General features: G+C 37.6%; 1 protein-coding gene across 1 annotated transcript in view; it reads left to right on the top strand.

Annotated features, from left to right (window-relative positions):
• The first annotated feature begins 7,650 nt into the window (after positions 1-7,650).
• Positions 7,651-26,566, top strand: part of Tex11 (testis expressed 11) — a 299,055-nt gene continuing 280,139 nt past the window's right edge. Inside the window, exon 1 of the mRNA XM_027935840.2 lies at positions 7,651-7,655. Coding sequence (XP_027791641.2) covers positions 7,651-7,655 — 5 coding nt within the window. The remainder of the gene's footprint in view (positions 7,656-26,566) is intronic.

Below are 26,566 nucleotides of genomic sequence, written 5' to 3' on the forward strand. Positions count from 1 at the left end.
TGGTAGAGTGTTTGCCTAGCATACATGAGGCTCTGGGTTCTGACCCCAGCACTGCAAAGCAAAGCAAAGCAAAAAATAAATAAATAAAACAAAAAACCCCTGTTTTGTCTGAACTGCAGCTTATGCTCTTTAACCATTGTGTAACATAACAAGGATTTAGGAGGACATTGTGGTCACTTGGGCAAAATACTTCAGGAGTTTTGGAGGTGTGGATGTGGGAGGTAAGAAAGAAGCAGGTGACAGATTTCTGGAGAAATTACTAGGATAGAAGGAGCATAAGAGAAATAATACTTGGGGGATATGAATTCAGTTCCAGGTGCACTGAGTTTATAAAATGTATGAAGTAAGCTTCATATGGGTAAAGATACATAGTCAACTACTAGGATTTGGAATTAGAAGACTGGGCTTGAGTTACAGGTGTAGGAGTCATCATGGGAGAACATATAATATGTGATGAAAACTGTGTGGGACCAAAGATTGCTTTGGGATAAAAGAAAAGGCCAGCTGCAGTGGTGCACCCCTGTAGTTGCAGCTATTCATAAGGCTATGATAGAGGATTACAAGTTTGAAGCCAGCCTGGGCAACTTAGGGAAACCCTGTCTCAAAAATAAAAAGTGGTGGGGATGTAGCTCAGTGATAGAGTGTTTCTGGGTTCAATCCCAAGTACATAACCAAAAACAAACAAGCAAACAAACAAACAAAAACCCCTAAACAAAAAGAAAACTACTCGCAACACAAGTTGAATATTTTTCTTTAAACACAAAGAGACCTTACAAATTAATAAGATCAACAGTGGTGCAAGCCTGTAGTCCCAGTGACTGAGGAAGCTGAGTTATGAGGATCAGAAGTTCAAAGGCAATTTAGCAAGACCCTGTCTCAAAAGACAAAAGGGTTAGGAGTGTAGCTCAGTGGTAATGTGTCCCTAGCTTCAATCCCCAGTAGCAAAGAAAGAAAGAAAAACAGAAACACTGATAGAAAAATGATTGAAGGATATATAGTTTTCATAAAATAAATGTAAGGGGCTGGGGTTGTAGCTCAGTGGTAGAGCGCTTGCCTGAAGTGTGTGAGGCACCAGGTTCAATCCTCAGCACCACATAAAAATAAATAAATGTATACAACTAAAAAATATTAAAAAGAATTGTAAAGCAAATATAAGATATTCAACTCTTTAATTTAAAATTAAAGAATTTTAAATCAAAACAACTGTGAGATCTCAGTCCTTACTCTACAGACTGGTAAAACACATTAAGGTCTAGACATTGAAAAATTGATGGTAAACACTTTCATGCATGATAGGGTTAGATATGCTTATAGCTGTTGTGGAGGGTACTTTGATATAAGAATTAGTAACACATTCCTCTTGATCTGAAATTCCACTTATAAGAATTTTTAAATTACATATCTAGGGCTGGGGATGTGGCTCAAGCGGTAGCGTGCTCACCTGGCATGCGTGCGGCCCGGGTTCGATCCTCAGCACCACATACAAACAAAGATGTTGTGTCCGCCGAAAACTAAAAAATAAACACTAAAAAATTTCTCTCTCTCTCTCTCTCTTTCTTTAAAAAAAAAATTACATATCTATAAGAATATTTACTGAGAGAAATTTTTGGTGCCAGGGATGGAACCCAGGATTTCATGCATGCAAAACATGTGCTTTACTGATGAGCTACATACCCAACTCCTACTGAAACATTTATTATTATTGTTATTATTATCATTAGTAGTAGTAGTAGTAGTACTAGCAGCAGTACTACTGGGGATTGAACCCGGGGTACTTTTCCACTGAGCGACATCACCAGTCCTTTTTATTCTTTATTTTGAGACAGGGTTTCACTAAGTTGCTGAGAGTCTCACTAAGTTGCCAAGGCTGGCCTCTGAGATCCTCCTACCTCAGCTTCCAGGTCACTGAGATTACAGGCATGATCCACAATGCCTAACTGAGACATTATTAATAACAGCATAAAACTTGGAAGCTACCTAATGTGCATCATCAAATAGCTAGTTAATAAGTTGAAATACATTAATGTGTAGCTTAATGACAAAGCACTTGCCTAGCATGGCAATGCCCTGGGTTCAATCCTTAGTACCAAAAAAAAAAAAAAGTATTATGTGTCAATAGGTGGTATAAAAAGATCTTCAAGCAGGGTGTGGCTGTTCACACCTGCAATCCTAGTGACTCAGTAGGTTGAGTCAGGATCATAGTAAATTTTAGGCCAGTCTCAGCAATTAAGCAAAACTCTAAGCAACTTAGTGAGACCTTATCTCAAAATAAAAAGACTGGGAGTGTAGCTCAGTGGTAAAGTGCTCCTGGGTTCAATTTCCAATATCAATAATAAATAAATAAATAAATATCTTCAAGACACTCTGTTAAGTGCAAACAAAACAGTGAGATGTAGAATATTTGTGAGAGAACAAAAGAAGATGTATTTATACATAATTCTTTTCCTGAAAAAATATATAAAAAGCTAGTAACCTCTGATTTTCCTTCTGTCATTTTCCTATTTTGTAACTAGGTATAAACATTACTTTTTAATTATTTTCTAATTATTATCATATTAGGAGATTAATATAGATAATATTAAATTAGGGGAACACTAACAGAGGAGGAGGATTTAGTAAAGGAGATGGAAAAAGAATGACTAAAGCAACTGGAGTGAGGCAGAAGTTTAGGGAGGAAAGAACTTTTCAGGAACAGTGCACATTGCCAAATGCTACCTAGAGAGCCAGGTTAAATAAGATAAGCACAGAGCATGGTTCATTGGTTGTATAAATTAGGATGTAATTGATCATTTCAAGAATCAGGTGGTGGAGGTGGAAGCCATGGTGGGTTGAGTGAATAGAGCATGAAGAGGTAGACTATGGCTGTAGGCTAGCATTTCAGGCACTAGCTAGAGGGAGTTGAGGGGAAATTGTTTTCTGGTTTTGTTTTTGCTTTTTAGAGGCACTGGGGATTGAATCCAGGGGTGTTCTACCACGGAGCTACACCCTCAGCCCTTTTATTTTTTATATTAAGACATTGTCTTGCTAAGTTGCTGAGGCTGGCTTTGAATTTGTGATCCTCCTGCCTCAACCTCCCAAAGTCACTGGAATTACAGGTGTGAGCCGTTGTGCCTGACTCTCTTAGATTTATTTATTTAGGAACCAGGTATCAAACCCAGGGACACTTAACCAAAGAGCCACATCCCCAGCCCTTTTTATATTTTATTTAGAGACAGGGTCTCACTGAGTTGCTTAGCGCCTCACTAAGTTGCTGAGGCTGGCCCTGCACTCAGGATCCTCCTGCCTCAGCCTCCTGAGGCACTAGGATTATTCTTTAAAAGAAAATATTTGACCACTATCATAAATGGTAAATGAAGTATTTATTTAATACACATTAAAATTAAAATAATTATCTAGCTATTAAAACATGACTGCGTAACACCTAAAATAATCACATATCTCACTTTGGAAACCTGAAGTTAACATTAATAGTGAATAATTGGTCAGGCATCAGACTTGAAGATGAAGTAGAAAATTGCTTTATTTATGGTGTAATCTTGATCTCCTCGAGGTGATAGAGATAAACTTGACCCAATTAAGTGATAGGACACAAAATAGGAAGTAATAAGTGTCCTCAGAGAGGTATGCTTGAAGCACCGTAGGAATTCACACAGAGGAATCCCGAAAGGAAGTTCTGGAAAGTCTTCATGGATGCCACAGCTTTTAAACAGGCTTAAGGGATAAGTAAAATGTGTCAGTTCGGAAATTGTGGGGAAGGCATTTCAGGAGGAAGGACACTTGTGCATAAAAGCAAGATGGGAAAGCTTATAATCAACTTTGCCCAGCACCTGAGATTTTGAAGAAGTGGAAAAATAAGACAAAAAAGATAGGTTCCTGAGAAACTTTTTTTCTCATTCTAGGGATTGAACCCAGAGGCATCTACCACTGAGTTACACCCTTTTTATTATTATTATTATTTTTTATCTTGAGATGGATCCTCACTAAATTGTTGAGGCTGGCATTGAATTTGCAATCCTTCTGCCTCAGCCTCCTGAGTAGTGTGCACAGCTCCAGTGAAAATCTTGAAGGTCATTAATTACAGGGCCGCCTACTGAACCCAAGAAGTATGTGGATGAGAGTGGGGATAAAGGAAGGTTGGATAATGGGTATAAAAATGCAGTTAGATAGGAAGAATAAGGTCCTAGTATTCTATAGCACAGTGGGGTAAATATAGCTTACAACAATTTATTATTTCATGAAGAAATAGTAGAGAGGAATTCAAAGGTTTCCAATTCATAGAAATGATAAATGTGCTATTGCACAGTAGGGTGACTATACATAATGATAATGCACTATATATTTCAAAAAGCTAGAAGAAAGGAATTTGAATGTTTTCACCATAAAGAAATGATGAATGTTTGAGGAGCTAGATATGATTATGCTGATTAAACATACAATGTAGCCAGGTTTGGTGGCTCATGCCTGTAATACCAGTGACTCTAGAAACTGAGACAGGAAGATTACAAGTTCATATGCCTTCCTGCAATTTAGTGAGACCCTGCCTCAAAATAAAATAAATAAATAAATAAAAAGGGTTGGGGATGTAGCTCAGTGATAAAGCATAATTGGGTTTGATTTCCAAAAAATACACACAATATATGTGTGTTAAAACATCATGTGGGGGCTGGGGTTGTGGCTCAGTCATATAGTACTTGCCTAGCATGTGTGAAGCACTGGGTTGGATCCTCAGCACCACATAAAAATAAATAAATAAATAAAACAAATGTCTATCAACAACTAAAAAAAAATTAAATCATGTGGTACCCCCTCATTCATATGTAGGATTTGGGGGGACTACTGGTGATTAAATTCAAGGGTGCTTTACCACTGAGATATATTCCCATATCCCCAGTTCTTTTTTGGGGGGTACAGAGATTGAACTCAGGAGCACATCCCCAGCTCTATTTTGTATTTTATTTAGAAACAGGTTCTCACTGAGTTGCTTAGCACCTTGCTTTTGCTGACTGGCTTTGAACTTGCAATCCTCCTGCCTCAGTCTCCTGAGCCTCTGGGATTACAGGCACCTGGCTCCTAGTTCTATTTATATCTTGAGACAGGGTCTCACTAAGTTGCCCAGGCAGGCCTTGAACTTGTGATCCTGTGGCCTGTCTCCTGAGTCCCTGGTTATATAGGCAAGAGCCATCACACCCAACTGTCGCCAGCTGGCCAGGCTGGCAACCAAAAAACCCACACAAATACAAAACACATTTTTTTGGGGGTCAGGGAACGCTCTGCCACCTCAGGTGTCAACTCCCACGCTGGGGGGCAGGGGGAACACGGGAGGCAAGAGGCAAGAAAAAGAGCACACCTGAAACCCCCCTATTTATCGGGGGAAAGCCATTCATAGAGTATTCCACCCAAATAAGGCAAGGGATTGGGTTTCGAAAGGTGGAGTCTTGCTTGGTGATGTCTTGCGGTCAGCAGGTTGATTGACATCTTGGAAAGCCACACCCATCTCAGGTGCTGTGTGGGATCAGAGTCGGAGTGAGAGAAAAGTCACACATATGTCGCACATACCAATCAAGGAGCAATGTCAAGCCAGTCTCCTCATACTGCTCACACACAGCCCATAGATGGCTCGTGACACCCAGCATTTTTTGTTTTTAGGTATCATTTTAAAAAATAATAAGGGCTGGAGTTGTGGCTCAGTGTTAGAGCACTTACCTAGCAAATATGAGGCACTGGGTTGGATCCTCAGCACCACATGAAAATAAATAAATAAAATAAAGGTATTGTGTCCATCTACAAGTAAAAAAAATTAAAACAATAATAAAGTGGTTAGGTGCAGTGGTGCATACCTGTAATCCCACTGGCTTGGGAGGCTGAGGCAGGAGGATCCTGAGTTCAAAGCCAACCTCAGCAAAAGTGAGACTCTATCTCTAAATAAAATCAAAATAGGGCTGGGGATGTGGCTCAGTGGTTGAGCGCCCCTGAGTTCAATCCCCAGTACCCAAGAGAAAAAAAAAATGGTGAGCTGGGAGTATAGTTCAGTGATAAAGCACTTGCCTAGCACTGATAATGCCCTGAGTTCTATTCCAAGGACTGACATTATATGTTGTATATAGGTATTGAATTATCACACCGTATCTATGAATGTGTACAATTATTGTGTGTCTATAAAAAATAAAAGTGCGTGAATGACAGTGTTCAAATATGTGAAGGAAAGAAAGGTTCTGTGGTTTGGTTCAAAGAATCCCATGTCAGCTATCTAGTCACATAGTCAAACCCTAAATATTACCATAATGTAGACTTCAGGAATAATTAATTCAAACACATTGTCTGGCTACAACTTGCCAAGTTTCCCCAGCTCACTCGGTTAAGTAAACCCACTACAACAATTCTTTGACCTCATGAAACCTCCAATTCACTGACCCCCACTACCCACACACACTTTTGCTCTTTATCATTCCCCTCCAGTCTTTGCTTGCTCCTTTACCCACCTAAATTCCTGAATATATTATCATTAGTATTATTTTCCAAATACCTCCAACTCTCTAGTCAAGACTCCAGAGTTCCCTTTCATCCTCAGAGGAATCCAAACATGAATATTCTTCATATTTTAACCTGTGCAATTCAGGATTTTTGTAGACAATCACACAACTGGGCAGGTTAATGATAATCAACCTTGACTAGATCCTCCTCCACATGACTGAAAAATTTTCCTTTCCTCTTAATTACCCTGCTCTTTGAAACAAGTCCTTCTTACCTTACTCACATTCTTTGAATCATTCCCTCCTACTCTCTGTTGTTGATTTTGCTTTATACTTTATTGAGGAAAATACATGCCCATCAGATAAAAACCCCTTCATCTTTGTGTGGATTTTTTCTTTTATGAACATAACTTCTCTTTTTCCCCCAATGACAAAAATATATGTTCATTTAGAAAAAAATTAAACACTGAAAAATATAAAGAAAAAAATAAGCTAGGGCTCTAGCTCAATGGCAGAGCAATTGCCTAGCATGCATGAGGCCCCACCACTATAAAATAAAGTAATAATTCTCCCAAATTCTAGCACTCAAAGGCAAACATTTTTGACATTTTGGTAACTATTCTTCCAGACATTTTTGTTCAAATATGCATGCAATTTTACCTAAGTGTCTACTCTCTGTAAACTTTTTTTCTTTTTTAAACTGAATAGTAGGTTGTAGGTATTTTCCCAGTTAACTATATATTGTTTTTTACCAAAAAAAGTGTTTAGAGGTTGTATAAGTATCCCACTCTATTTAATGTACCATAAATTGTATAACTAGTCCACTATTGGTGAACATTTAGGTATATTACAATGCTTTAGTGAACATTTCCATTAATCTCTCTACTATGGTTTGGATCTGGAATGTTCCCCAAAGGCTCACATGTTAAAGGCTTGGTCTCTAATGCCACAATCTTCAGAGGTGGGACTTTGGGAAAGTGATTGGATCATGAGTGTTTTAACCTAAATCAGTGGATTAATCCATTGATGGATTCATAATCTGATGACATTATTGGGAGATGATAGAAACTTTTGGGGGTGGGACTGACTTAGAGGAAGTAGGATACTGGGGGCATGTCCTTAAATGTTATAGCTTGCCACAGGCCCCTTTTCTTCTCTCCCCCCCCCCTTCCCAGTTGACATGAGGTGAGTAACTTTGCTGTATCCTTGGGCCATGTTGTTCTACCTCACCATATGCATAGAAACAATGGAGCCAGCTGACCTTGTACTCAAACATCTGAAACCCTGAATCACATAAATCTTTCGTCCTTTAAGTTGTTTTCTCTGGTATTTTGTCACAATTATGAAAACCTGACTAACATACTTTCTTTGCAATTTTTTTTCCAATTTCACCTTTTGGCAAGTTCCTAGAAGAAGAATTGTTGGGCAAGATTTTTTTGTGTGATACTGGAGATTGAACCCAGGCCTTGAGCATGCTAAACAAATGCTCTACCACTGAGCTACATCCCCAACCTGTGTTTAAAATTTTGATACAGAGGCCAGTGGTGTAGCTCAGTCCTTTCATGCTGGGGCTAGGTTGGATGTCCAGCAAAACACACACACACACACACACACACACACACACACACACAAGATTTTAATACATATTGCCAAACTGCCTTCCTTCCAGAGTAGTTGCAATAACGTGTGCTCTTATCAACAGTGTACAAGAGTGCCTGTTTTGTATATCCTGACAAATCTGAGGGTTTTTTTAAATCTTCTTAATCTTTGCCAATCTGACAAATTTACCTTGCTTTAATTTGCATTTCTATGATTACTGGTGAGGTTGAAAATCTTTTCATGTATTTATTGTTATGTTTCTTTCTTTGTAAATTGTCTGACTGTGCTTTAATAATTTATTTACTAAGAATATTTGCCTTTTCCTTTTTAATTTGAAGCTCTTTTATGTTAGAGATGCTAACTCTCTGCTACATATGTTAAAAAACATCTTTTTTTGTAATCTGTGGTTTTGCCTTCTAACTTTATAGTGTCATTCAGATTTTTTTCTGTATTGAAACATCATTATTTTTCCTTTTTGATTTTGCTTTTTAAATCATGCTTATATCTAACCATTGTGTTTTATAAAATAATGACCCCTTATTTTCTTTTAGGAATTTTATGATTTAATTTAATCTTTTATTAATCTAGAATTTTTTCTGGCATATGAAATGAGGTTTATTTTTAATTATAAATGGCTATCCAGTTGTTAACACATTTTTTTCTTGAATAATTCTTTTCCTCACTGATTTTAATAGTTCCTATATTGCAATACTTTTGTTTATAGAATTTTCTTTGCTATAGTTGCAGGTTTATTCTGAATATATTTTTCTGCTTTTAACAACTTGTAATGCTACCTTGTTAACTGATTTGCATTCTTGGTTGCTTATTCTCTTTTAATCCACTCTATTAACAAGAGCCTTAATAGGATCTCATTAGAGTCCAAGCTGTTGATTCATCTTTTGTACTATATATTTTACCATCTCTGTAACATTATGTTAAAGGGTGGGACAGGCAACTTATAGCTTATGCTATGGTAAGGGAAGATAATCCACAGCATGTTGAGTGTCATATAATGTCATTTTACTCCTCACTTTTGAATATCCTCCTCAATATGCACCTGCCTCTTTTTATCTCTTCTCCTTTCTCATTTTTTCTGTTTCTTTTATTTCTCACTTACTTTTAACATCTGGGGAGGCCATCTAGATCCAAAACAAAAGAAATTGCAGATACTAATACAACATAAGGTTTTTCACCATTTCTGTGTATATTCTTTTACACACTGGCCCTTTCAGGGCCATGGTTTCAGCAGCTCAGTAGCTCTGATTTTATAGTCATACATACAATCAGTATTAATCAATAGAGTCATGTGATTACTGTATGCCTTATTTAATGTTGGGTAATATAATATCCATTATACTACAGACATTATTAATCACTAAGAGCTCTAAGATGTATGTGAAAGTGTTGCTGTAGGCTTGAGAGCTGAGGTCTAATTATCACCTTGTTCATTCTTCTGTGAACAAAGAAGCTATGGTAGAGCCTATGGACCTAGGTGGGATGATGGAATTAGGAAGTACTTAATTTGCAAACCAGGAAATGGTGAATAATAATGGGAACTAGTATTTGTTAAGTTCTTACTATATGCCAACTACCCACTGTTCTAGATGTGTTGTGTACATTATTCCATTGAACTAGAAGCCTAGAATTACTGTACCACGGAGGATGGAGTTTGGTGTGTTCTTTGTCTTGCTAATTCAAAGAATGAGATTCATGGACAATGGTCAGTGAAAGCAAAGTATAAGAAGTTTTTTTAAAGCAAAGCAAAACAATGCTCCTGTGGCTGGGAGGAGACCCAAGAGGGTTGCCAGTGAATGGCTATTTTCTAGGGATTTATATGGATCTGTAGATTTAAGGAAGTCAGCCCCTTGTCCATTATTGAGTAAAGCACTCAGTGTCCATGAAGTATTTATGAAGACTTTAGTACAATCAAAATATCAATTAGATATTTTCCCTCTTTGAAGAGGACTTGGTTTTCAATTCATGTATGCCCTGATTTTAAAATAACTTTTTTGCAAGTTTCTTAGCAAAAATCTGCAGCTGTTGTTTGTGCTCTGCTACTCAAGAAGTTGCCTGGGGGCCCATTTCCCTACTTGCCTAGCCTTATCTCTTCTTCCTGATGTTACTACTTTCATTCCCATTCTATAGATGAGTAAATTGGGGCACTAAGATTCTAAGGGGTAGCTCAAGGTCACACAGTATGTGATGCATTGGGAATCGGTCAACTCTGGGATACTCTAATGCTTTTTTTAAACCAGACTTCCATTTCCTAATTTGGCAATGTAAGATTATGAAGATACATCAAATTGCAGGATGCAAAGGAAGAGGAGTTACATTACAAGCCTGCTGGTAGATGATCAAAACTGTGGATAGTACCGAATCCTGTATATACTATTTTCCCCCATGCATACATACCTATAACAAAGTTTAATTTAAAATTAGGCAGAGTAATAGATTAATAATAACTAATAATAAAAATAGAACAATTATGATAATTGTTGTAAACAACTTTAATAAACATTATTCAAAACTTATGAATTATTTATTTCTGCCATTTTCCATTTGATATTTTGAGATTACAAATGACCACAGGTAACTGAAATTTCAGAAAGCTAAACTGCAGATAAGGGAGAGGACTACTGTATTCTTTTGTCTTATCTTTTCTTCATAGTACTATGTGGTCTAGATGCAGAAAACTTTTAAGAGGGAAAAATTATTTTTAGAAATGCCATTTTCCCATGATATATAATGACTGATTTTAAGATTTTCAGGGTCAGGAGGGAACTCTGTTAATGTTCCCAGAATGGGAACCACAGTCTATTTTCTTCATCCTGTTAGTCAACTTCACATCTGGGCAGACTGTGATACACAAGGCTTTAAAAAACGATATGTTAAGGAAGAAGTGGGAGCCTTATTATTTTTTTTCTCGGTGCTGGGGATCAAACCCAGGGCCATGTATATGCCAAGCAAGTGCTTTACCTGAGCTACATCCCCAGGCCTCTTCTTAATGTTTGATATTGCCTTTGTCTCCAAATTCAGTGAAGATTTCATTGGAGACCAACTCCTTAGTTGCAATATCTTGCACAGGTTAGGTAAATCAAAGATATTTACTTATATATTCCATCCACCCCTAAAAATATTTGTATAAAGATAGGCAGAACACATGAATTTTATGCGAGCCTAAAGGAGAATCATTAGGTAGTTTCCTTTAGATATGACAAGGAAAGGCAGGGCAGCAGAAACATATCTAGGAAGTAGAGTTTTTCCATAACCTCTGATATTTCTGACCTTTGTCACTACTTTTTTTTTTTTTGAGATGGGATTTCACTATGTCACTGAGGCTGGTCTCAAACGATCTTCTGGATTGTCTCTGAGTTTTGATTCTACAGATGAGTCTGGATTCTTTGTCAATCTTGAATAACTATTGGGCAGTATTATGTACTTTATCTCCCCTCTACCTTGTGTATGTTTGTGTGTGTGTGTGAAGTTCAGCTGTCCTCTTTCCTGTAATCCTGGCCATCTACACTTTTTCCTCAATTATTTGTATTAGGTTTCCATTTTACATCATATTTGCTTCTTCCCAGTGAGTCTCACCCTGACTTCATCCAGTGATTCTCCCAGTTGCATTCCTAAGACCTAAGATCCAGAAAGGCCCCAAGCCTTAGGCTCTGAGATACAGGGGAAAGGCCAATTGGGTGTGGCCTTTGATGACGTAGCCATAGGGGGAGGAGTTTTCCTAGTGTCCTTAGGCCCTGTACAGGAATTTGTGTAGAGAACGCTGCCGAGTGGCTTCTGCATTGGCGTCCAGGCCAGGGTGAGTGATTTAATGGGCAGTGGGTGTTAGAGGTGGCTTCGGGTATGGGTTAATTGGGTGATTTCTTTCCTTTTTAGCGGTTCACCCGGAGTCTGTTGCATGATGGGCAAATGCTCTACCACAGAGTTAAACTCCAGGCCAGCTGGGTATTTGACAACTACCAATAAGATGTTCCCAACACGTTTTAGAGTGGATTTGAGACAATGGTTTTACACTATCAAGTGTCTGGGTGGCTGACTCTCAAGGTGAAAGGCGGTATTTTTTGCTGAGATGGGAAGACGCTGAGGAGCAATTCCTGGCCACTGAAAGGAGAAAAGAATAGTTACTGTAGTTACTGTGGCCGACCTACTTCCATCAAAATGGGGAAGTTGGAGACGGTTGGTGACCGTTAGTAGTGGGGTGATGTAAGTGCTAGCTGTCTTTGAGATCGGGAAAGAAGATAGTGATTGGATGCTCTGGCCGGGCATGGGATTTTGAACCAATTAGGAGGAAGCAGCAAGTACCAACCAGACCAATCACAGGGCGCCCCTCTCCCTGGTTCTCTTGTTGCTGGCCGAATTATGGTAAGAAAAGTCTTGAAATGGAATTTTGCAGGTCCTTTTATGTTGTAAGACAGCGTGGCCATGTCCTACATTAATCTGGCCCCGTCTTTCACTAATTTTTCTATGTTTTCAACTTTCTCCCCCCCCAGCCCCCACCCTATGGATAACAAGTAACAGGAAAAAATGTTTGGAAAGACATTTATCCAGAAACTGGAAGATAAAGGACAGGATATTCAACTATTTTCTTATTTTGTAGGGCAGAGCAAGGGATTTAAAAATGGACGGTATCGACTTTCGTTTCATGGACTTTAAAGGTATCTAACTTTGCAGTAGTAAAGAAAATAATCAAACTGTTGCATTATTTAGCACTTTCTAAATGTATTTTGTTTCAGAATTTTGACTCTTTGGAGTATCCATAACTCCAGCTTTTCTCTTATATGAACCAAAAATGATACAGAATAAAGACACTGGGAAATTTTTATCAGCTAGTATAGGGAAACAGTGTTCATAATTTTTAACTTGTCTTTTCAGGATTTTTATGACATGAAAAATAACACTGGTTTAATATGAAATAGAAACCTACTGAATTAAAAGTACATTTTAAAAGAATTACTGCAAGATCCTGAAGTGCCTTTCCATAGTTATCAGGGGAAAAATTTTTTTTTGGCAGTACTAGGGATTGAATTCTAGGCCTTGCACATGCTAGGTAATTGCTCTACCACCAAGCTACATCCCCAACCCTGAAAATAGATTTTATTTAAGTGTGTAGTTTTAAGTTTAAGTGGTGTTTTATTGTGTCTTAACTCATTTGAAAATTGGTAATCCATGTATGGTATTTATGGGAACTCTCATAATAGAAAGCAATTTGATTGACCAGGTTCCACAACCAAGCCAGATATGGGAGTTTATTTTTTGGTGGGGGGGTACCAGGGATTGAACCCAAGGGTACTTGACTACTGAGCCACATTCCCAGCCTTTTTTTTGTATTTTATTTAGAGACAGGGTCTCACTGAGTTGTTTAGCTCCTCGTTTTTTGTTTTTTTTTTTTCCCCTGAGGCTGGTTTTGGACTCACAATCAGTAATAATCTGCCTCAGTAATAATCCCTAGCGGCTGGGATTACGGGCATGCACCACCATGCCCGGATTAGATATGGGAGTTTTTACATTACATTCCTTTGTTCCTGGGGAAACAAAGACGTGTGATACATTCACAATCACATAATGATAAATATATGAAAGTAAGGTGGCTACAAATCTATGATTTAAAAAAAAGTTTAGGGGGCTGGGGTTGTGGCTTAGTGGCAGAACACTGGCCTAGCATGTGTGAGGCTCTAGGTTCGATCCTCAGCACCACATATAAATAAAAAATAAAGGTACATCAACAACTAAAAAATATTTTTAAAAAGTTTAGGTCAGTATATTGTTAACGTTTTTCATTTTAAAATGATGACAGGGCAGGGGAGAGTGGGTAGCTGAGGGTTAGAGTGCTTGGCTAGCATGCCTAAGGCCCTGGGTTCTCCAACACTGAAATTAAAAAAAAATATTTAAAAGATGATAAAGCCAGGGCTGGGGTTGTGACTCAGTGGTAGATCGCTCGCCTAGCATGTGCGGGACACTGGGTTAGATCCTCAGCACCACATAAAAATAAAATAAAGGTATTGTGTCCAACTACAACTAAAAAAAAATTAAAAATGATAAAGCCCACTACTCCTACCTTAAGTTTTAATTTAGGATATATTATCTAAAAGGTATAAGTGTGAAATAGGGATTATAACTTAAGTATATGGTATTTGAGACCTTGTATTTACATAAACATTTGAAGCACACAACAAAATATAGAGAATAATATAACAGCTATATACCTACAACTAACTTTTGTCAAATCTTAACAATTTGCCATATGCATCAGATATTTCATTGTTTCAAAGAACTAAAATATTGCATGTAACACTTTTTTTGTACTACTGGGGATTGAACCTAGGAAAGCTTTATCACTGAACTATATACCCATTGTTTTTTTAAAAATATTTTTCTTCAGTTGTAGATGGACACAATGACTTTATTTTATTTGTTTATTTTTACATATGCTGAGAATTGAACCCAGTGCCTCACACCTGCTAGGCCAGTGCTCTACCACTGAGCCACAACTCCAGCCCCTCATTGGTTTTTATTTTTAATTTTGAAGCATGATCTCACTAAATTGCCCAGGCCAACCTCAAACTTGGAATCCTCCTACCTTAACCTCTCAAGTAACAGGGATTACAGGCATGCACCACCAAGTCTGGCTCTTTTGAAAGTTTACATAATAAATATCATTTTATGTGTTTTTCCTGCAATTTATGTTTCTGTTTGCCCCCCTCCCCAGAATTGTGGGGTTTTTGTTTTATTTTTAATTTCTGGGTTGTGTTTTGAATATTTACTCATATGTATATTTTAATTCTAGATTATTTATTTCCACTGCTGATTGGTAGTAGTACACTAAATGTAAATATACAGTTTATTTATTCAATCTCCTTTGTTTGCCATATGAATTGTTTCAAATATTTGCTGTTACTACAACACTACAATGAATGTTGTGTTTTGGGGTGTTTTGAAAGGATTTTCAAACATATTTTGCCACCATCTATGGCAATAAAATATGTTTTGTGCCACATCCCAGTACATACGCACTGTAGCACAAGTTGAATTAAACTATTTTTTATCTTTTTTTTTTTTTTGTACTGGGGATTGAAACGAGTGGCACTTTACCACTGAGATACATCTTTGTCCCTTTTTAAAAATATTTAATTTTTAGTTGTAGTTGGACACAATACTTAATTTTATTTATTTATTTTTATGTGGTGCTGAGGATTGAACTCAGGGCCTTGCACATGCTAGGCGAGCACTCTACCCCTGAGCCACAATTCCAGTCCCCATCCCTGTCCTTTTTATTTTTTGTTTTCAGACAAGATCTCACTAAGTTGCTTAGGGCCCCCTAGGTTGCTGAGGCCAATCTCAAATTTGTGATCCTCTTGCCTCAGCCTCCCGAAGTGCTGAGATTACAGGCATGTGCCACTGCACCCTGCTGTTCAGCATTTTTAAATGAAACAAAAAATGTAATAGATAATATCAGCCAGAGCTGTGTGTGATGGCACACAACTGTAATCCTGGAGACTCAGGAGGCTGAGGTGTAAGGATCACAAGTTTGAGGCCAGCCTCAACAATTTAGGGAGATCCTAAGCAGCTTATTGACAAGACCCTGTCTCAAAATAAAAAAAATAAAAAGTGTTGGGGATGTGGCTCAATGATTAAGTGCCCCTGGGCTCAATCCCTGTTGCTAAAAATAAATAAATAGTGCTTAGCACGACTCACTAAGTTGATTTATTAGGGGGTGAGGCTCTAGGACAGTCCTGCTAGAATATAGTGCAAACATAAATAATTTTATATTTTTAGTAGTCACATTATAAAGGATTAAACAGAGTTGGGCATGGTGGCACACACCTATAATCCTAGCAATTTGGGAAACTGAGGCAAGAGGATCACAAATTCAAGGACAGGCTCAGTAACTTACTGAGACCCTAAGCAACTTAACACGACCCTGTTTCAAAATGAAAAATAAAAAAGGGCTGGGGATATGGTTCAGTGGTTAAACACCCCCATGTTAAAAAAAAAAAATAAAAAGAGTTATACAGGTGAAATGAATTTTAATGATACACTGTTTAGCTCAGCATATCCAAAAGGTTATTATTTAAGCATATAATCAATACAGAATTATTAATAAGGGACTGGGGTTGTAGCTCAATGGTTGAGTGTTTACCTCGCATGTGTGAGGCACTGGCTTCGATCCTCAGCACCATATACAAATAAAAATAAATAAATAAAGATATTGTGTCCATCTACAACTTAAAATATTTAAAAAATTATTGAGATATTTTACATTTTTTTTTTGGTACAAAATATTTGAGTTTGATACTTTTTTTTGGTGCTAAGGACTCATACCCAGGGACTCATACGTGTTAAATAGCCTAGTGTGTATTTTATACTTAAAACATATTTCATTTTAGACTAGCCACAGTATTCAGTAGTCAGTCACATGTGGCTAGTGGTTACCCTACTAGACAGTGCAGTATATATATGCTGGATCAAAAGCTATGAGCAACTTTAACTTTATAAATATTGCCAAATGGCTGTCCAAAATAGATTAAACAATTCATACTATCTTTTACCCTTCTCCTTCTACAAATCCTTGCTAATATTTGATATTGTCAGACTTAAAACTTTGCAAGGGTGAAGGGTATTCTTGTTTTTTTAATCTTAAAGTAATTTATTATTTTTTAAATTTTAATTTGTTATATATGACAACAGAATGCATTACAATTCATATTACACATATAGAGCACAATTTTTCATATCTCTACTTGTACACAAAGTAGAGTCACATCCTTTGTGTCTTCATACATGTACTTAGGGTGATGTTGACCATTGCTTTCCACCGTCTTTCCTACCCCATCCCCCTCACTTCCTCTCCCTCCCCTATTCCCCTTTGCTCTATCTAGAGTTCATTTAATCCTCTCATCCCCCACCCCCTCAGCACATTATGGATCAGCATCCTTAAATCAGAAAAATCATTTGGCATTTGTTTTTTTGGGATTGGCTAATTTCACTTAGCATTATATTCTGCAGCCCCATCCATTTACCTGGAAATGCCATGATTTTATTCTCTTTTAATGGTGAGTAATATTCCATTGTGTATATATACCACATATTCTTTATCCATTCATCTACTGAAGGGCATCTAGGTTGGCTCCACAGTTTAGCTATTGTGAATTGTGCTGCTATAAACATTGATGTGGCTGTGTCCCTGTAGTATGCTGTTTTTAAATTCTTTGTGTATAGACGGAGGAGTCTCCATCATGTCGGATTAGGCCCCAACTTCCTTAATAAATCTTCATCATGTTGGATTAGGGTATTCTTGTTTTTATTAACATTTAAAAAAATTTAAATTAAAATTTAAAAAATTTTGTAGTTGTAGATGGACAGAATGCCTTTATTTTATTTATTTTTATGTGGTGCTAAGGATTGAACGCAGTGCCTCACACATGCTAGGGAAGTGCTCAGCCACTGATATATATAGCCCCAGCCCTTTAATTAACATTTTTTGAATAACTTTGTTTTGTTTTTTGGTGCTGAGGATTGTACCTAGGGCCACTCACATACTAAGCACACGTTCTACTACAGACCTATACTCCTAGCCCTGAAATAACTTTAGATTTACAGAAAAGTGGCAAAGATGCTACAGAGTTTTAATATACCTCTCAGCCAGTTTAATCTTCCTTAATGTTACCATCTTACATGGGTCTTGTTTGGATTTACATTTTTCTGACAATTAGCAAAGTTGAGTTTATTTTCATGGATCTATTGGCAATTTGAGTTTTCTTTTCTGTACATATAACCCTTTTAGTCAAGTTTTGTAAAAATGAACCACAAGGATTCGGGATGTAGTTCATTGATAAAGCACTTTCCTAGCATGTGCTAAGCCCTGCTTTCAATTCCTAAAACTGTAAAACAAACAAACAATGATAAAAATAAAATGAAACAAAATGAACCACAAAAGGCCATGTGATGATTCATTTAGTTCATTTGCTTCTTAGGAAGAATTGACATAACACCAATATTTTATATCACTAATTCCAAATGATTTCTGGTGTAAGCTATACCCCACAGAGGCCAAATATATTCATCTCCTTTTCTGCATGCCAGTTTGTCTACTATTTGAATATACTTACCTTGTCCTATGGGAAGTCCCTTCTGCAGATGGAACATGTCTTTTTGTTCAGTATTGAAGAATACTGTTACATGTTACATGGTTTCTCATCAGTCTTCTCATAATTTTGTGTGCTGTCTTCTGAACTGCTCTATTCTTTTCATATTATTCCTTAAGTGTGGAATCTACAACAGAACACAGTTCTAGATTTCATATGATGAGCACAAAATACTCTTTCTGTTTAGATTCAGCGATGATGATCATCTTTCTCTGTATATAATGATGTAGTGATTCATTTTAATGTTTTTTTCTCTTGTAGTTCTAGGGATTGAACCCAGGGCCTTGCATATGCTAGATAAATGCTCTACCATTGAGCTACATCACCATACCTTTTAAATTTTTTATTTTATTTTGAGACAAGGTCTTGTTAAGTTTTCCAGGCTGTCTTCAAACTTGCAATCCTCTTGCCACAGCTTCCTAGTAGATGGGGTTACAGTTGTTTGTCATTACACCTGGCGGCAAATGTAACCTGTCTAACCACCATGCCTTTAAAGAAATATAACATTCTTATCTCCTTAGAAAAGTCTTCATTCCCTTTTGCAGTCACTCCCCATCCCTCCACTCTCTACTTCATATACTTTTCTGATTTCTATTACTGTAGATTAGTTTATAAATAAAATCATTCAGTATGTTTAGTTTTTTTTTTCTGTTGTATCTTTCATGAAGCATAATTGTCTTGTGATTCACCCTTATTGGGGCATATATGAGTAGTTAATTCCTTTTATTGCCTAGTAGTATTCCTCTGAATGAGTACTTTGCAGTTTGCTTATCAGTTCATCAGTTGATGGATGTTCTTGGCTATTATGAATAAAGTTGCTATGAATATTCATGTGTAAGTTTTTTTAAAGGCATTTCTTTTTTTTTAGAGAGAGAGAGAGAGAGAGAGAGAGAGAGAATTTTAATATTTATTTTTTAGTTTTCGGCGGACACAACATCTTTGTTTGTATGTGGTGCTGAGGATCGAACCCAGGCCACACGCATGCCAGGCGAGCACGCTACCGCTTGAGCCACATCCCCAGCCCCTCATGTGTAAGTTTTAAAAATGGATTTAGGCTGGGTGCTGTGGTGCACACCTGCAATCCCAGGGGGTTGGGAGGTTGAGACAGTAGGATCTCGAGTTCAAAACCAGCCTCAGCAAAAAGTGAGGCACTAAGCAACTCAGTGAGACCCTGTCTCTAAATAAAATACATAAAAGAAAAAATAGGGCTGGGGATATGGCTCAGTGTTCTAGTGCCCCTGAATTCAATTCCTGGTACCAAATAGTAATACTACTACTACTACTACTAATAATAATAATAATAATAAAGTGGATTTAGGTTTTCATTTCTTTAGGGGAAAATACCTAGGAGTGGAATTGCTAGGATGCAAAATACTTTTATAACAAGGTTTCAGCAGATTGTCTAGAGTATTTCCTTTATGGAGGACAAGTTTTTGAAAGGCCCAAATTCTTTTTTTTTTTAGTACCAAGGATTGAACCTAAGGGTGCTTAACCACTGAGCCACATTCCAAGCCCCCCAAACTCTTAATTTAAGAAATAATAGAAACTGGGCTGGGGGTTTTCCTAAGCTTTACTGCCTGATTGAGAAAAATTCCCAAGAGCAAGCATCAGGACCATTCAAAATGGAAGGCAATTTAACAGGGGAAATAGCAAAAAGAAGTTGAATGGTGTTGAGAAAATATTTTTTAAAAATTTTTGTAGTTGTAGATAGACAGAATACCTTTATTTTATTTGTTTATTTTTATGTGGTGCTGAGAATCAATCCCAGTGCCTCACATATGCTAGGCAAGCACTCTGCCAGTGAGCTACAGCCCCAGCCCAAGAAAATATTTTTAATGAGATAATTTAACCCAGTTGTCCTTCGCAATAATAGGTTTAATTCTTAAATAATGGCAACTGTTTATCAAGCATTTTAGCTCCTTTTTCCTGTGGTTAGTTTGGAGACAAATTTTTATTCTCCTTTCTCTAAATTTCTATCTTCTTTCCATTTGTTATTACACAAATACCCTTATGATCTATTACAGTATTGATTTACATTTTCTTTTTGTTTTATTTATAATGATTGTTAGGAAGATAGATATTAGTTAATTTGGCTTGTCAAATCTTCAGGAAATAGCCAGGTGTGATGGTGTGTGCCTATAATCCCAGCTACTTGGGACACTGAGCCAGAAGGATCACAAGTTCAGGGCCAGCCTGGGCAACTTAGTGTGACCCTGTTGCAAAAAAAAAAAAAAAAATGGATGAGGATGTAGCTCAGTGGTAGGAATGGCCCTGAGTTCAATCCCCAGTGCTTCCACCACCACCACCACAACAAAAGACTGCAGAAAACAATGTGTGTGTGTGTGTGTATAATATATAATATATATTATATATACATACACATATATATATCCTGTCCAATAGAAGTAGTGTGTATATATATACTAGTCTTATCCAATAGAAATATAAGGTGTGTTACAAAAGTAAGTTTAAATTTTCTAGTAGGCACATTAAAAAAGTAAAAATAAATAGATAAAATTATTTTTTTAATATTTATTTTTCAGTTGTAGATGGACACAATACCTTTATTTAATTTATTTATTTATACGTGGTGCTGAGGATCAAACCCAGTGCCTTGCATGTGCTAGGCAAGTGCTCTGCCACTGAGCCACAACCCCAGCCCCCAAATTAATTTTAATGATAATTTCAATACTGTCTTTTAGCCCAGCATATCCAAAATATTGTATCAGCATGTAATCAATATACAAAATTACTGAGATATTTTATATCCTTTTTTTGGTACCCAGGGGTGCTCCATCACAAAGCTGGATCCTCAGTGCCTCTGCCCTGTTTGAGATAGGGTCTCATTAAGTTGCTGAGGCTGGCCTCAAACTTGCAATCCTCTGCCTCAGCCTCCTAAATCTCTACAATTGTAGGCATGTACCATCATGATTGGCTGTTTTTTTTTTTTTTTTTTGTACCAAGTCCTTGAAACCTGGTATGTATTTTGTAATTATAGTACATCTTAATTTTTTTTTCTATCACTGGGATTCTAGTGCTCAAAATAGACAGGTGCTCTCCCACTACCCTCCAGCCCCACATGCTGCAATTGGGATTACCCACATTTCAAGAGCTCAGTATTGCTACCCTATTAGACAGTACAGGTCTAGACTAAAAAGTGTAGTAGAAAAAGTCACCTAAGATGATTGTCTTTCATTGAATCTCAAAGGACTTCATTTATTTGGAAGCCTCCCTGAGCTGTCTTTTCTCATTCCTTGAAATGCCACAGTGGGATCCTTATATTAGGAATGGCAGAATTATTAAGAAATGTCCCAACAGAGGGCAACATAGTTTATAGAATCATGAGTATGTCTACTATATAGCCTGTGCTGAAATCTCACTGAGATATTCATTGGGGTCATTTGGTATGCACCAATTAGATAGAAATGATACAGTTTTTGAAATAAAGAGATTGAATGAACAAGGTAATTAAACCTTCTTAATGTGGCATACAGTATCTTTCAGGCTTTGGCCCCTATATGTTTTTTTTTTTCTTTTTTGGTACTGGGGATTGAAAGCAGGGGTGCTTCACCACTGTGCTACATCTCTAGCCCTTTCCTTTTTTAAAATTTTGAGACAGCTAAGTTGCTAGCACTGGCCTTGAACTTGAAATCCGTCTGCATCAGCCTCATATGTTGCTGGAATTTTAGGTGTGTGCCACTCCATCTGGTTCCTGCACACCTTTCTAATGGTGTTTCCTGTAACCATCCTTTATCTTTTTCTTTAGTCGTGCATAAGAACTTATGGTTCTTTGAACCCACCATCCTTTTCCACATATTTATGTTTCTCCCTCGGGTATGTTATTTCCTTTAATATCTGCCTGGGAATCTTTAATCTATCCTTGAAGGCCCACCTCAAATCATGTCTCAGTGAGGCCTATCCTGCCATTCCTAATCCTATCCCTCAAATAGGCAGATTTACTCAGTCCTTTGTACTCATACCACTTAGCATATTATTATGTAATTTGTTTCATTTTCTCTTGATAGTGTGATCCTCTTAATGGCTTTGATTGTCTCACTTATCTTTGTATTCATAGAAAGATGTCCAGTGTCTATCTGATACTGGACATCCAGTAAACGTTTGGATGTCCAGTATCAGATGTAGTGCCAGCCAAAGGAGACATGTAGTGCCAGCCAAAGTGGAAGAATGCATTTGCCATGGATTCTGTTCAGGGCTATGCTATTAATAGCTTTGATCTTGGGCAAGTTAGTTGACTACTCTGTTCTTTATTTTATTAAATATTTTTATTGGTGCATAATACTTATACATGATAGTGGGATTTATTGTGACATATATATGCACATGATTTGATCAATTTAATTCCCCATTACCTCTCTTTTGCCTCCCTTCCTTCCTCCCCCTGATCCCCTTCCATTATCTTGTCTCCCTTTTATTTTCATGAGATCCTTTTCCTCCCTTATTCTCTCTGGCTTTAACATAAGAGAGAAAACATATGAACCTTGACTTTTTTAGTCTGGCTTATTTTTCTTACCATAATGCTCTCCAGTTCTATCCACTTTCCTGGAGATGACATAATTTAATTTATGTTCTATAACTTGGGTTCTGTGAATTATGCTGATATAAATATGGGTATGCATATATCTCTATAGAATGATGACTTTCATTATTTTGTATAAATACTGAGGAGAGAAGTGGTATAGCTGGATCATATGGTGGTTCTATTCCTAGTCATCTACCAGGTATCATGACCAGAAACACCAGACCAAAGAATTCCTCCCTGGTTCCTGGCCAACATTTATTGTTACTTGTATTCTTGATTAGTGCCATTCTAATTGGACTGAGATAAAATCTCAGTGTAGTTTTGATTTTCTCTCTTTTTTTTTTTGCATTGCTGGGATTAAACCTGGGGCCTTGCTAGGCAAGCATTGTACCACTGAGACACATAACCAGCCTTCTATGCTTTATTTTAAAAAAGTATTTTTAGTTGTGATACCTTTATCTTGTTTACTTAGTTTTTTCATTGTATTTATTCTAATTTGTTATATATGACAGCAAAATGCAATTTAATTCATATTACACAAATAGAGCACAATTTTTCATGTCTCTGGTTATATGGAGTCACACCATTCATGTTTTTATTTAATTTTTTTAATATGGTGCTGGGGATCTAACCCAGTGCCCTACGCAATGCTAGGCAAGTGCTCTACCACTGAGCCACAACCTCAGCCCCTCTGTGCTTAAAAAAAATTTGGGGGGGTACCAGGGATTGAACTCAGGGCCACTCGACCACTGAGCCACATCCCCAGCCCTATTTTTTGTATTTTATTTAGAGAAAGGTTCTCACTGAGTTGCTTAGTGCCTCGCTTTTGCTGAGGCTGGCTTTGGACTCGGGATCCTCCTGCTTCAGCCTCCTGAGCCACTGGGATTACAGGTGTGTGCCACCATACCTGGTGCTTTATTTTAATCAGTTGTAAAATTTAGAGTGTGTTACTAGAATTTTAAGGCAATATTAAGCTCTAAGAAAATTGGTTGACTGATGTGTGTGTGTCTGTATATGTATGGCTTGTGTGGAAATGATTTAAGCTCCTCAGGGGAGGGGACTATGTCTTATTCATGTTGTATCTTTGGTGTTTATCGAATAACCTGGCTCATTAAATGTTTATTAAGTGAATGAGTAAAGTAACTCTTGTTTATTTCATTCATATTAACATTGTCACCAGCTCACCAGGAATGACTGTTTTTAAAAATTAATTAATTATTTTCTGTGGTACTAGGGATTGAACACAGGGACACTTTATAAAACACTGAGCTACATCCTCAACCCTATTTCCCTCTCACTTTTTTTTTTTTATTATTTTGAGGCAAGGTTAAGACCTTGCTAAATTGCTGAGGGTGGCCTTGAAATTTTGATCCTCCTGCTTCAGGCTACCAAGTTGCTGACATTAGAGGTGTATGCCACCATGCCTGGGGACTCTGTCCTTTTTTTTTCTTTTCTTTTTTTGTGGTGCTGGGGATTGAACCCAGGGTCTTGTGCATGTGAGGCAAGCGCTCTACCAACTGAGCTATATCCCCAGCACTTTGTTCTTTTTTAATTAATGATGATTTGGAATTTTGGGGGGGATGTGCTGAAGATTGAACCCAGGGCCTTGTGCATGCTACGCAAGCACACCACTGAACTATATCCCCAGTACTTTTGTTACTAAACCCAGGTTTGGAAGCAAATCCCACAGGAAAACCAACATCTGAGAAATGAGTTCTGGGGAGAAAGAAAACCTTTATTCAGTGGTAAAGAATGGAGAAGTAGGCCAGATATAGTGGCACACACCTGTAATCCCAGTGGCTCTGGAGGCTGAGGCAGGAAGATCGCAAGTTCAAGGCCAGCCTCAGCAAAAAATGAGGCGCTAAGCAACTCAGTGAGACCCTGTCTCTAAATAAAATACAAAAAAATGGGCTGGGGATGTGGCTCACTGGTCGATCGAGTGCCCCTGAGTTCAATCCCTGGTACCACCTTCCCCTGCCAAAAAATGGAGAAGTGGGAGCCCATACCAAAAAACCAACACTCCAGAGGATTGAGGGGTTATAAATATGGGATTGCAATAATGAGGAAGAAGGATCCACTAATGAAGGGGGGATATTCATGTCTTTTCTGGGAATAGGTGGAGATTTTCCAGGAATCTGGGTGCCATCTCTTTACACGGTCTGGTGTTTCTGGTCATGATACCTGGTAGATGTCTTTAACTTGGAAAGGGGTAGAGAGAGATGAAGCAAGTCTAAATCAATTAAACACTATATTACAGTTTGGGACAAAACATTTGTCAAATGATCAACATGTCTATATGCAGAATTTAGTAGACTCTGACTCAAAGTTTAAGGTAACAAAGGAGACAGACATTTGCCAGGCCTTTTCATATCATCAGACATCAGCAGGCCCAAGTGAAGAGTCAGTGTTTTCAGCAAAAGTGGCCTTCAGGTCACTGAAGTGTAACCTAGGCATCCATTATCATCATAATCTGTATGTCAGAGGTGCTATCTACAGCAAACTAGAGGGAGACTAATGTATTACTGGTATGACCTTTAGCAGTAGGACTTTTAAAGTCAATTAATAACAAGTCAAGCTAGAGGATTTTATTCGCCCCCCCCCCCAATACTTTATCTTATTTTTATAAAATTCTCACTCAGTTGCCCAGGCTGGCTTCAAAATTTGTGATCCTCCTGACTTAGCCTCCTGAATACCTGGGATTGTGGGTGTGCACTACCATGCCTGGTGACTGGACATTTTTCAAACAATTATTTGGAAATGTAAATAGGCTCAAATAAACTTCTCTTGTGTTTTTCATCCCTATAAAAATAATCCATAGGAGCTATTTGGGAAGCTGAGGCAGGAAGACCACAAGTTCAAGGCCATCCTGGACAATTTAGCAAGTCCCATCTCAAAAAAGGGGAGGAGGAGGGAGCAAGTAGGGAGAGGGAAGGGGAAGGGGTCTAAATTAGAACAAGATATTCCATGATTTTATAATTATGTTAAAATGGATTCTACTGTCATGTATAACTAAAAAGACATAAAAAAATAAGAAAAAATGGACCAGAGATGTAGGTCAGTGGTAAAACACCTCCTGAGTTCAATCCCCAGTACCCAAAAAGGGGGACCTGGGGATGTAGCTCAGGATTAGAGTGTGCTTGCCTAGCATTGCCTAGGTTCAATCCCTAGTACCACACACACAAAATAAAACTACAGGCTGCCTAATTGTCTAAGATATTTTGCTTAGCAGTTTTCTAAATAACTAATGTATTCTATTAGGAATGGATGGATTAAAGGTACCTTGTGTGAAACATCAGCCATCTTTCTTTTTTCTTTTTCTTTTGCAGTGTACCTTATACATGTTAGGCAAGAGTTCTGTCACTGAGCTATATTCCCAGTCCTTATTTTGAGACAGGGTTTCATTAACTTGCCCAGACTATCCTCGAATTTATGATCCTCCTGCCTCAGCCCCATAAGTAGTCAGCATTATAAGTTGTACCATCACACCTGACTATTCTTTAGATTTTAAGCTGTTGAATTCTTTTGCAAGCAAGTTTTATTTTATTTTATAAAATAAATATTCTCCAAGATATATGTGGAAGGTTGGTTCTAGGACCCCCCAAATTTTTGGATGCTTACATGAAATGATGTAGTATTTACATGTAATCTACCCACATCCTCCCATACACTTTCTTTTAAAATTGTTATTTTTTTAGCTTTTGAAATGGGGATCCCAATCTGTTGATCAGTCTGGTCTCAAATTCCAGGGCTCATGCAATTCTCCCACCTCAGCATTTCAAGTGCTGGGATTAAAGGCATGTACA

The sequence above is a fragment of the Marmota flaviventris genome, chromosome X (assembly GCF_047511675.1).
Source record: "Marmota flaviventris isolate mMarFla1 chromosome X, mMarFla1.hap1, whole genome shotgun sequence".
NCBI lineage: Eukaryota > Metazoa > Chordata > Mammalia > Rodentia > Sciuridae > Marmota > Marmota flaviventris.